The 12987-nt window shown below is 42.4% G+C and overlaps 1 protein-coding gene across 3 annotated transcripts in view; it reads left to right on the top strand.

Moving 5' to 3' along the window:
- STIP1 (stress induced phosphoprotein 1) overlaps nt 1-12987 on the top strand; it is an 86484-nt gene that overhangs the window by 41292 nt on the left and 32205 nt on the right. For all 3 annotated transcript variants that reach the window (XM_056527262.1, XM_056527264.1, XM_056527263.1), the window contains 3 exons: nt 2839-3048; nt 5859-6000; nt 6090-6231. In XM_056527262.1, the coding sequence (XP_056383237.1) occupies nt 2839-3048; nt 5859-6000; nt 6090-6231 (494 nt within the window). The remainder of the gene's footprint in view (nt 1-2838; nt 3049-5858; nt 6001-6089; nt 6232-12987) is intronic.

The raw sequence follows: 12987 nt of genomic DNA on the forward strand, positions 1-12987 counted from the left end.
TATTAATTTTTTAGTTTAAGTCTCATCTGTGACAGAAAAAACAGAGCAGGATGACCCCTATTGACTTTAATGCGGTCTGTCTGGTGTCTGTTTATTAGCAAGATTTGAGCATAGAAAACTATTTTTAATTACACTTATGCCTCACTATTTGCATGGATTCTGCAAACAAAGCTCTGACACAGGACCTAGCCTAAGTAGAAGGGGCCAAAATACTGTGTGAACATAGTCTTAACGTACTAGGACATACATTTATGCTTAAAGCGGATCGAGGTCTCCTCCCCTGCTCTCCTGGGGTCGTCTTCTCTGGTCTGCATTCCTTCTATCGACGATTCATATGTATAGCACTGAACAGTATTAGTAATCTAATGATTGCTATAAACGCAAATATTATTTTGGTTTTAACATACATCTTAAAATTTGGTTGCACAAAAAAAACATATGGGTCTGTGGATGGAAATGTAAGAGTTATGGCTCTTAAAAGGTGAGAAGGATAAATGAAAATGTAAAAAAAAATTGGCCTTAAGGGGTTAATGGATTCTGTAAACAGAGCTCTGACACAGATATGAACCTAACCTAAGTAAAAGGGGCCAAAAACTGCGTGAACATGTCCTTAAGGGGTTCTGTCCTTTTAGACAAACCTTTCCAATGAGTCAGAATGAACAGCTGCTCCATTAACCTCCCTGGCGGTATGATTAGGTCTAGAAATTTTTACCAAATGTGGTACAATGTTTTTGCATTGAAATTTCACATCTCCCCCCCCCCCCCCCCCTTGTCACATTTCCCACTGTCTCTTTCATTCCCCCCTTGTCACCTTTTCTTGTCCTGCAGTAACATACACTAGGTTTGCCGGGCAGACTTCAAACCTAGTGTATTTGCTGCAGAACAAGTCCTTTCCCCTTCAGCCAATCACTGGCTTGATACGTGACACCTCAGCGGCCGGTGATTGGCTGAAAAGGGAAAGGTCCTACAAGGTGAATAATGAAGAGAGGACACCTCGGACCGCACGGAGGGGAACGGAATCTGCAGGGACAAGGTGAGCAGAAGGTTTTTTGTGTTTCTCTTTCTCTTTTTTTTTTATTTTTATTTTTATTTATTTTTCCCCGCGCGCTCTAGCATGGCCAGGGTGGGTGGGTGGCTTATGAATTGTATAGTTGCATGTATCTTCTACCTGCCTTTCACTGCTCCCTATATGATGGCACAGTCTGACTTATAAGTTATATGTGAAATATAACTTATATCTCTGACTGTGCCGTCATGTAGGGGGCGGTGAAAGGCAGATAGAAGATGGAGTAGGCTTCCCAGCAGCACAGAGTGTTTCTGGCAGGAAGTGTAGTGAAGTAGACAGTCTGCCTCACTACAGTTCCCTCCAGAAATACTCTGCTGCTGTGCTATTTCTGTAATAAATCTAAGAGGCCTCAGCCTCACCCAAGCAGGGGGCAAAAAAGGTAAACCCTTTGCTATTTTTTACCTGCCTTTCACCGCTCACTATATGATGGCACAGTCAGAGATGAGTTATATATATTTGACTGTGCCATCATGTATATGCAAGGAATATCGGTATCAGTTATCGGCTATTGGCCTAAAAGTTCACAGGTTATCGGTATCGGCTCCAAAAAAATCATAAATTTTGGTCGATCCCTAATTGGGGGTTAGTGTGTCATACTGCCCCTCAGCCAATCACAGGCCGAGGCGGAGTATCTGTGCCGCTAGTGATTCAATAAGGGACAGTATTAACTCTGGGCCCAAGCGTCCCGATTTTGGGAAGGAAGGTCATGGCAAAACCTTTGAGTAAATCCTTCATTCTGGAGAATATGACAAACCTACTATACACCTGTACAGTATGGAGGAATGCCCCTTCCCCCACTGATCTCTTGATGACAGCCTATCCTAGGGCATAAATATTGTGATCTGAATATCCGCTTGAAAGGCTTACTCCACTTGTTTACTTTAAACTTATGATGTATTACCATACGCCTGTATGCTAATACATCATACATTGTGAATTGTAGTAGTGTGACTCAGGCTGTTGTCATTTAGTGTAGCCTGTGTACAGACAGCCCTGGAGTCCATTTTAGGTCGCAAGGGCTGATTGTTTGATCCTGCCACGGTCGCTCTCAATTGTTTCAGAGGGTTTAGATGGCCGGGAACTGAGGTTCTTCCGATCTCAGACATCAGTGCATGAGCTCAGCTGTCACGAGACAACCATGTACCAGCTTCATGTTGACTCAGGACTAATTCTCAGGGCGGATTCTACAAGTGCTAAAAACCCACCCACATATGTCTGGTCTTTAAGGGGTTAAGAGAAACCTATACTTTGTAAAATTGCCTTTCAGCTTAGGAATTGTATGGTTCTCTGCAGAAAAGAAAATCGTCACAACTGTGCCTTTCTATCCAACCCACGCTGCCCTGAGTGAGTCAGTGTGGGGGTGGTAGAATTAGAGGGTTGTGGAACATAAGGGGTTAAGCATTGGTTTGCAAACTATAGAAGTGATAGTATGTGTGCCATCTGTAATATGACAATGCTGTCCAAATATTTACATAGTAAATAGAAGTACATTGATTCAGACTAAATATTGGGGGGGGGGGGGGGGAACAAATATAAGTTGGTGATATCAAGGGCTAGAGTTATACATATCTGATCTATACTATTATATTAGATAGATGTTACATTTCGAGATGTAGTGTAGGAATACCTAGGGATGTGCTGTATGTGGTGCACAGATACAGCGGTTTATAGTTTTGGTAGTTCCTTCCTATAATATGTACATGAAATGTCATAGCTTTATGTAAAATAAAGATTTGTGTACATTCACATTTCTTCCTTGCTCTCTTTATCAGGCTAATGAATTAAAAGAGAAGGGCAACAAAGCTCTTTCAGCTGGGGATCTAGAAGAAGCAGTGCGATGCTACACAGAAGCCATCAAACTTGACCCCAAGAACCACGTGCTGTATAGTAATCGCTCAGCAGCCTACGCCAAAAAGAGGGAATATGCCAAAGCCCTAGAAGATGGCTCCAAAACGGTTGAGCTGAAGCCAGACTGGGGAAAGGTATGACTACAATGGATAAAGCTGTTATAATCTGTGTCTTCTGCAAGCTTTGAGGGGACAGAGTACATATTTCATCTACTCCGGGGGCTAAACCCATAGCCCATCTATGTCATCAACCTATTTAAAGAAGTCCAGGGTTAAGAAATGTACCACTTATCTGCAGGATAGGGAATAAATGTCTGATCGTGGGTGGGGGGGCCGCTTGGACTTCCATACAGGTAGGGTGGGGGGGCTGATCTACCGTACGGGGGCACAGCCCTGGCTCAGCGCTGCTGAAACACGTTTTGTACCCAGTAGGTCAGCTGGTGCAAGCACTGCCTCTTCATTCATTTTTATTGGAGAGGCGGAGACACAGGAACACTTCCATACAGATGAATGGAGGGGCCCCGTACAGAAGATTGCCGGGATGAGTTTGTTACCACTGGACATCTTCTTCTTTCACAAGTGGCTCAGGTATTGCAGCTCATCCAGGATGGCACATCAATGCAAGCTGTGGCAAGAAGGTTTGCTGTGTCTGTCAGCGTAATGTCCAGAGCATGGAAGCGCTACCAGGAGACAGGCCAGTATGTCAGGAGACGTGGTGGAGGCCGTAGAAGGGCAACAACCCAGCAGCAGGACCGCTACCTCCGCCTTTTTGCAAGGAGGAGCAGGAGGCGCACTGCCAGAGCCCTGCAAAACTACCTCCAGCAGCCTACAAATATGTGTGTGTGTACTCAAATGGACAGAAAAAGACTCTATGAGGGTCCGACGTCCACAGGTGGGGGTTGTGCTTACAGCCCAACACTGTACAGGACATTTGCCAGAGATAACCAAGATTGTCAAATTCACCACTGGTGCACTGTGATCTTCACAGATGAAAGCAGCTTCACACTAAGCACATGTGACAGAGTTTGAAGATGCCGTGGAGAACCTTCTGCTGCCTGCAACATCCTCCAGCATGTTGCATATGCTGGTGCGGTTGGCCCTGGGTTCCTCCTAATGCAATACAATGCTAGACCTCATGTGGCTGGAGTGTGTCAGCAGTTCCTGCAAGAGGAAGGCATTGATGCTATGGACTGGCCCGTCTGTTCCCCAGACCTGAATCTGATTGAGCACATCTGGGACATCATGTCTCGCTCCATCCACCAACACCATGTTGCACCACAGACTGTCCAGGAATTGGCAGATGCTTTAGTCCAGGTCTTGGAGGAAATCCCCTCGGAAGACAATCTGCCACCTCATCAGGACCATGCCCAGGCGTTATAGAGAGGTCATATGGGCACGTGGAGGCCACACACACTACTGAGCCTCATATTGACTTGTTATAAGGATATTACATCAAAGTTGGATCAGCCTGTAGTGTGGTTTTCCACTTTGATTTTGAATGTGACTCCATATCCAGACCTCCATAGGTTGATAAATTTGAGTCCCATTGATAATTTTTGTGTGATTTCGTTGTCCGCACTTTCAACTATGTAAAGACGAAAGTATTTCATACGATTAGTTTATTCATTCAGATCTGTGTGTTATCTTAGTGTTCCCTTTTTTATTTATTTATTTTTTTAGCAGTGTATATATTACACACTTCCCTGGAGTACCCATTTAAGTTTGTATCGTAGTGAGATGCTATAAGGAAGAAGGTTATAGAATGGTCTAGTGCTGACAAAAGCAAGACTAAGAAATGCTTATGTCTTTAAAGAGACTTAAGAGAATTTTATGTCTAAGGGTAGCATAAGCCTGGTGATGGGAATTCCAAGTTAAGCACCACACGTCTGATAAAATCAACGTTAATCTCGGCAGACTAGTGAGCAACCATATCCTCTGCAGCCTGTGGTATTCATTATAATTTTTTTTTATTTAGTTTTGCATTTTAATTAACAAACATTATCAACAAGGTAAACATAAACAGCCTCCGTAGGTCCCAGAGACCGATTACACCATAATGACAGGGAGCAATACATATAAAAACATCCATCAGCAGTAAGGAAGGGCACATCTGAGACCCAACCGGAGAAAGCCCAGCACAAACAGACACACACTCGCTCATGCGCACTTCCTGGTAACAACCCCCCCCCCCCCCCCCCCATCCCAGTCCCCTCTCAGAGAGAACAGTAGCACACTGTAGGAGAGCTACCGGGACAATCTAGCCTGGGGGGCAGCCGACACATCTAGGAGAAGCCAGGGGGGTCCACATTTTGTCAAATTTCTTAGGGGACTTGCGAATCATGTACAATGCCTGGTACAACGGGACATAATGGTTTACCAGATTCAGCCATCTAGACAGATGGGGAGGAGGGGTATCCTTCCAGGACATCACTACCACCTTACGGGCACAGAATTAAGCCTGTGGTATTCATGAGCTTCTGCTTTTGGCTCTTTCAGTAATGACTATAGCCAGAACACCAGTGGTCGTCAGGCCAATGGTTTGCAGTGTTCTGTCTGTGGCCACTGACACGAATATTGCAGATTACTGAGGGCTCTTAGTATTCTATAGTGATTTTATGTTCTGAAATTCCATAGATGGTGAATAGAACAGTGGCTGGGCATGTTTGCCTCTTCTTTATTCACTTCTATTCTTGTGATAGGAATCCCAGTGATGGTATCTTCATCGTTAAGCTACTTATCTCCTGTCCTGTGGATTGTGGAAAAATTCCAATCATGGAATAACTCCTTTTTATATCTAGTTAAAGATGTAAATTTCCTATCGCATGTGTTCTTGGTGGTTCCTGTGTTGTAGTTGAGCTTTGTAGATGTAACTACAACTTGTATAATTGATTACTTTATAGTATCTTATTGACTGACTATTCATTTAATGCCCTCTTCCTGTCTAGGGATATTCACGAAAAGCTGCAGCATTGGAATTCCTTAATCGCTTTGAGGAAGCCAAGAAAACCTATGAGGAAGGTTTAAGACATGAGCCAACAAATGCCCAGCTTAAAGAGGGCCTGCAAAATATGGAGGCAAGGCTAGCAGGTACAAGTTCATTGATGATTGAGCTGAAAAGCGTCTCTCTGTCTTTAAGATGTATTACTTATTAGATATTTTTTTTTTTTTTCCCACAGAGAGAAAGTTCATGAATCCGTTCAACTCCCCTAACTTATTCCAGAAACTAGAGTCTGACCCTCGTACACGAGCCCTCCTTAATGATCCAAGCTACAAAGAGCTTATAGAACAACTAAGAAACAAACCATCTGATCTTGGCACGTGAGTATTATTGGAAACATGAAGAGGTGTTTATTGAAGTTGCTTCCTTCAGAGGCAGACATTGGATATGAAGGTGTTATTTAAAAAAATAAAGACATGATTTATCCCTTTTTTCAAAGTTATGTTCTCCTGTCTGTATGAGTCATTTAATCGACATTGGTCTCCTTACTGGCCTAAGTGTGTGTTCACACGTTTGGGTTTTAATTATTGAATACAAAGCTTTAAAAAGGGGGGGGATTCTCAGTATTTCCTTTTTTATATATGTCCTCCATTTATGATCTGTTTCTGGCTTTGTCTTCAATTATCAAAAATAAGAACCTAAACACGTGAACACACCCTTTAAAGGGGTACTCCGGCAATAACATAGTTTGTTAGGTTGAAAAAAAAGAGGCCATCAACTTTACATAGTTGAATGTGCTCACAACAAAATCGCACAATTGATCAATGGAAATCAACTTTATCAACCCGTGAAGGTCTGGATATGGAGTCAAAATCAAAGGGGAAACCACACTACAGGCTGATCCAATTTTGATGTAATGTCCTTAACCCCTTAAGGACCAAGGACGTACCGGTACGTCCTTGGTCCTGCTCTTCTGATATAACGCGGGGTTACACAGTAACCCCGCGTCATATCATGGCGGGCCCGGCGTCATAGTGAAGCCGGGACCCGCCTCTAATAGCGCGCAGCGGCGCCGCGCGCTATTAACCCTTTAGCCGCGCGCTCAAAGCTGAGCCGCGCGGCTAAAAGTGAAAGTGAAAGTTCCCGGCTAGCTCAGTCGGGCTGTTCGGGATAGCCGCGGCTAATCGCGGCATCCCGAACAGCTGACAGGACAGCGGGAGGGCCCCTTTCTGCCTCCTCGCTGTCCGATCGCCGAATGACTGCTCAGTGCCTGAGATCCAGGCATGAGCAGTCATCCGGCAGAATCGTTGATCACTGGTTTCTTATGAGAAACCAGTGATCAACATAGAAGATCAGTGTGTGCAGTGTTATAGGTCCCTATGGGACCTATAACACTGCAAAAAAAAGTGAAAAAAAAGTGAATAAAGATCATTTAACTCCTCCCCTATTAAAAGTTTGAATCACCCCCCTTTTCCAATAAAAAAAAAAACACAGTGTAAATAAAAATAAAAATAAACATATGTGGTATCACCGCGTGCGGAAATGTCCGAATTATAAAAATATATCATTAATTAAACCGCTCGGTCAATGGCGTGCGCGCAAAAAAATTCCAAAGTCCAAAATAGTGCATTTTTGGTCACTTTTTATATCATTTAAAAATGAATAAAAAGTGATCAATAAGTCCTATCAATGCAAAAATGGTACCGTTAAAAACTTCAGATCACGGCGCAAAAAATGAGCCCTCATACCAGCCCATACACGGAAAAATTAAAAAGTTTAAACATAAATTTTCCTGCATGTAGTTATGATTTTTTCCAGAAGTCCGACAAAATCAAACCTATATAAGTAGGGTATCATTTTAATCGTATGGACCTACAGAATACATATGAGGTGTCATTTTTACCGAAAAATGTACTACGTAGAAACGGAAGCCCCCAAAAGTTACAAAACAGCGGGTTTTTTTTCAATTTTGTCGCACAATGATTTTTTTTCCCGCTTCACCGTAGATTTTTGGGCAAAATGACTGACGTCATTACAAAGTAGAATTGGTGGCGCAAAAAATAAGCCATCATATGGATTTTTAGGTGCAAAATTGAAAGAGTTATGATTTTTTAAAGGCAAGGAGCAAAAAACGAAAATGCAAAAACGGAAAAACCTCCGGTCCTTAAGGGGTTAAAACAAGTCAAAATGAGGCTCAGTAGTGTGTTGCCTCCACGATCCCGTATTACCTCCCTTCAACGCCTGGGCATGCTCCTGATGAGATGGCGGATGGTCTCCTGAGTCCTCCCAGACCTGGACTAAAGCATCCGCCAACTCGTGGATAGTCTGTGGTGCAACGTGGCGTTAGTGAATGGAGCGAGACATGATGTCCCTGATGTGCTCAATAGAATTCAGGTCTGGGGAACGGGCGGGCCAGCCCATAGCATCAATGCCTTCCTCTTGAAGGAACTGCTGACACTCCAGCCACATGAGGTCTTGCATTAGGAGGAACTCAGGGCCAACCGCACCAGCATTTGGTTTCACAAGAGGTCTGAGGATCTCATCTCGGTACCTAATGGCAGTCAGGCTACTTCTGGCAAGCACATGGAGGGCTATGCGGCCCCAAAGAAATGCCACCCCATACCATTATTGACCCACCGCCAAACCGGTTATGCTAGAGGATGTTGCAGGCAGCAGAACATTCTCCACTGCGTCTCCAGACTCTCACATCTGTCACGTGCTCAGTGTGAACCTGCTTTCATCTGTGAAGAGTACAGGGTGCCAGTGGCTAATTTGCCAATCTTGGTGTTCTGGCAAATGCTAAACGTCCTGCACGGTGTTCGGCTGTAAGCGCAACCCCCACCTGTGGACGTGGGGCCCTCATGGAGTCTGTTTCTCACTGTTTGAGTGGACACATGCACAGTTGTGGTCTGCTGGAGGTCATTTTGCAGGGCTCTGGCAGTGCTCCTTCTGTTTCTCCTTGCACAAAGGCGGTCCTACTGCTGGGTTGTTGGCCTCCTCCACGTCTCGTGATGTACTGGCCTGTCTTCTGATAGCGCCTCCATGCTGTGGACACTATGCTGACAGACACAGCAAACCTTCTTGCCACAGCTTGCATTGATGTCATCCTGGATGAGCTGCACTACCTGCGCCACTTTTGTGGGTTGTAGACTCCGTTTCATGCTACCACTAGAGTGAAAGCACTGCCAGCATTCAAAAGTGACCAAAACATCAGCCAGGAAGCATAGGAACTAAGAAGTAGTCTATGTTCATGACCTGCAGAACCACTCCTTTAATGTCTTGCGAATTGCCATAAATTCCATCTGTTGTGTTACATTTGCACAACAGCATGTGAAATTGTCAATCAGTGTTGCTTCCTGAGTAGACAGTGTGATTAACTTGGAGTTAAATTGTGGTGTTTCAGTGTCCCCTCTATTTTTTTTAAGAAGTCTATTATGGGGCTGCAGACCCGATTGTAGTCTGCTAGTGACTACAATCTGATCATTTTCTTAGGGGATCCGCTTTTTGAAACGGACTGAAAATTGTGGCAGACCACGATTTTCAGTCTGAGTCAAATCGGATCCCCTGAGAAAATGACCAGATCGTAGTCACTAGCAGACTACGATTGGGTCCTCTGCCCCATAATAGTTAATAGCTCTATATCTGTCTGTACATGTCCATACATAGATATGATTTCAGGTCGATTTGAGCTTCCGAAATTGTATCTGTGCATCGAATGGTCAAATTGTGGAGGGAATGCAACCTTGCTATCATTTCAAAAAACCTTTGACCTGTTGCAGAGATGTGAAAAGTTTTTTAATCGGTTGAGTTCTTCATTGCTTAGAACACTTTTGATCATTAAAATGAGTTACGAAAGGCATGTGGCCGAGTGCTTCCATCACTAGCTCGCTTGTCTCCATGGCTCTCCACAGACTTCACATAGAATCCATCTCCTTCAGTGAACTGGAGAAAGAAGTGTTCAGCTGCTGCTTTTCTTGGCTCATCCTAGACCCTAACCTAACTTAAAGGGGTATTCCAGGGAAAAACTTTTTATTTATTTTTTAACTGGCTCCAGGAAGTTAAACAGATTTGTAAATTACTTCTATTAAAAAATCTTAATCCTTTCAATAATTATCAGCTGCTGAAGTTGAGTCGTTGTTTTCTGTCTGGCAAAAGTGCTCTCTGCTGACATCTCTGCTTGTCTCAGGAACTGCACAGAGTAGAAGAGGTTTGCTATGGGGATTTGCTTCTAAACTGGGCGGTTCCCGAGACAGGTGTCATCAGAGAGCACTTAGACAGAAAATAACAAGTCAACTTCAGCAGGTCATAAGTACTGAAAGGATTAAGATTTTTTAATGTAAGTAATTTACAAATCTGTTTAACTTTCTGGAGCCAGTTGATAGATAGAAAAAAAGTTTTTTTTTCCTGGATAACCCCTTTAAACAATAGACCATTGTTTACATCACAAATCAAATTCTTATATTAAATATATATATATATATATATATATATATATATATATATATATATATATATATATATATATATATATATATATATATATATATATATAATATATATATATATATATATATATATATATATATATATATATATATATATATATATATATATATATAATTTTTTTTCTCCCCTCAAGGAAACCGCACCAGTCACAAGGTCGGGGTTGAGTGCAGGCAAAAATCTTTATTGCATTAGAGCATAACGTGCGATGTTTCGGCTGACAAGCCTTTTTTCAAGCAAGGTGCTGTTTCCTTGAGGGGAGAACTGTTTGTATATCCAGCCTGGCAAGCTGGGGGATACCTGCACCGCACTGATGGCCATCCTGTGCTGACATTTCCATATTTACATAGTTCATAAGGTTGAAAAAAGACCACAGTCCAGTCTAGTTCAACATATATCTCTAATAAGTCCCTACTGAGTTGATCCAGGGGGAAGGCAAAAAAAAACTCACACTAGAGGTAAAAATTCCTTCCCGACTCCAAATATGGCAGTCAGAATAAATCTCTGGATCAACGTTCTGTCCCTATAAATCTTGTGTACATAACCGATGATGTTGTTGTTCTCCAAGAATGCATCCAGACCCCTTTTTTGAACTCTTTTTTTTTTAGAGTTCACCATGACCACCTCCTCCGGGAGAGAATTCCACAGCCTCACTGCTCTTACAGTAAAGAACCCCCGTCTGTGCTGGTGTAGAAACCTTCTTTCCTCTAACCATAGAGGATGCCCCCTTGTTATAAATACAGTCCTGGGTATAAATAATCATGGGAGAGATCGCTGTACTGTCCCCTGATATATTAATACATAGTTATTAGGTCTCCCCTAAGCCTTCTTTTTTCTAAACTAAATAAACCCAATTTTGATCGTTCTGGGTACTGTAGTCCTCCCATTCCCCGTATTACCCTGGTTTCCCGTCTTTGAACTCTCTCCAGCTCCACTATATCTTTCTTGTACACTGGTGCCCAGTACTGTACACAGTATTCTGTGTGGTCTGACTAGTGATTTGTACAGTGGTAGAATTATTTCCTTGTCGTGGGCATCTATGCCCCGATTGATGCACCCCATGATTTTATTTGCCTTGGCCGCAGCTGCCTGACACTGGTCACTACAGCTCAATTTACTATTGACTAAGACTCCTAAGTCCTTTTCCATGTCAGTCGTCCCAAGTGTTCTCCCATTTAATATATAACCCCGTCCCGAATTTTTCCTCCCCATGTGCATTACCTTACATTTATCAGTGTTAACCCTCATCTGCCACTTCCGAGCCCAAACCTCCAACATATCCAGATCCATTTGTAACTGTGCACTGTCCTCTATAGTGTTTACCGCTTTGCAGAGTTTAGTATCATCTGCAAAGATTGCTACTTTACTATTCAACCCCTCTACAAGGTCATTAATGAATATATTAAATAGAACAGGACCCAAGACTGACCCCTAGTTAACAGTCACCCAATTAGAATAAGTACCATTAATAACCACCCTCTGTTTCCTATCACTGAGCCAGTTACTTACCCACTTGCACACATTCTCCCCCAGCCCCATCCTTCTCATTTTATGCACCAATCTTTTATGTGGCACCGTATCAAACGCTTTGAAAAAATCCAGATATACGACATCCAGTGATTCCCCCTGGTCCAGTCTGGAGCTCACCTCCTCATAAAAGCTGAACAGGTTAGTTTGACAGGACCAATCCCTCATAAATCCATGCTGATATGGAGTCATACATTTATTTTTATCAATATACTCCAAAATAGCATCCCTTAGAAAACCCTCAAACTATTTACATACAACTGAGGTTAAACTAACAGGTCTGTAATTCCCGGGGTCACCTTTTGTCCCCTTTTTTTAAATATTGGCACCACTTCTGCCATGTACCAGTCCTGGGGAACAGTCCCTGTTACCATAGAGTCCTTAAATATTAAAAATAGAGGTCTATTACCATAATTCCTTTAGAACACGGGGGTGAATGCCATCTGCACCTGGTGATTTTGTCTATTTAGATTTTTTTTTTTTTTTGTAGGCGGCACTGTACTTATTCCTGGGTTAGACAGGTGACCTGTACTGGGGAGTTTACCTTATCACACTGTATTTCACCTGGCATTTCATTTTCCTCTGTGAACACAGTGGAGAAGAACTTGTTTAATATATTTGCTTTTTCCTGATCCCCATTTAGAATTTCTTCCTCATTTTTTAAAGGGCCTACACTTTCATGTTTGACCTTTTTGCTATTTATATAGTTAAAGAACATTTTGGGGTTAGTTCTACTCTTTGGCAATGAGTCTTTCTGTGTCTATTTTTGCGGCTTTTATCTGTATTTTAACTTTTTCTCTATAGCTTTCTAATGCTTCTTCACTGACGTCCTGTTTTAGTAGTTTAAATGATTTATTTTTGTCATTTATTGCCCCCTTAACATTTTTATTCATCCATATTGTGTTTTTTTTTTTAATTTTTATTTCTGACCCCTTTATTCCTATAAAGTATATACATCTTACAGTGACAATTTAAGATTTTTAAGTCTCCCATTTAGTGTCAGTATTCATATTTTTGAGGTCATTATTCCATTTTATATTGTTAAGGGCTTCTCTGAGTTGATCGAACTCTGCCTTCCTAAAGTTCATTGTTTTTGTGGCCCCTCG

Source organism: Hyla sarda, chromosome 6 (assembly GCF_029499605.1).
Source record: "Hyla sarda isolate aHylSar1 chromosome 6, aHylSar1.hap1, whole genome shotgun sequence".
Lineage (NCBI taxonomy): Eukaryota > Metazoa > Chordata > Amphibia > Anura > Hylidae > Hyla > Hyla sarda.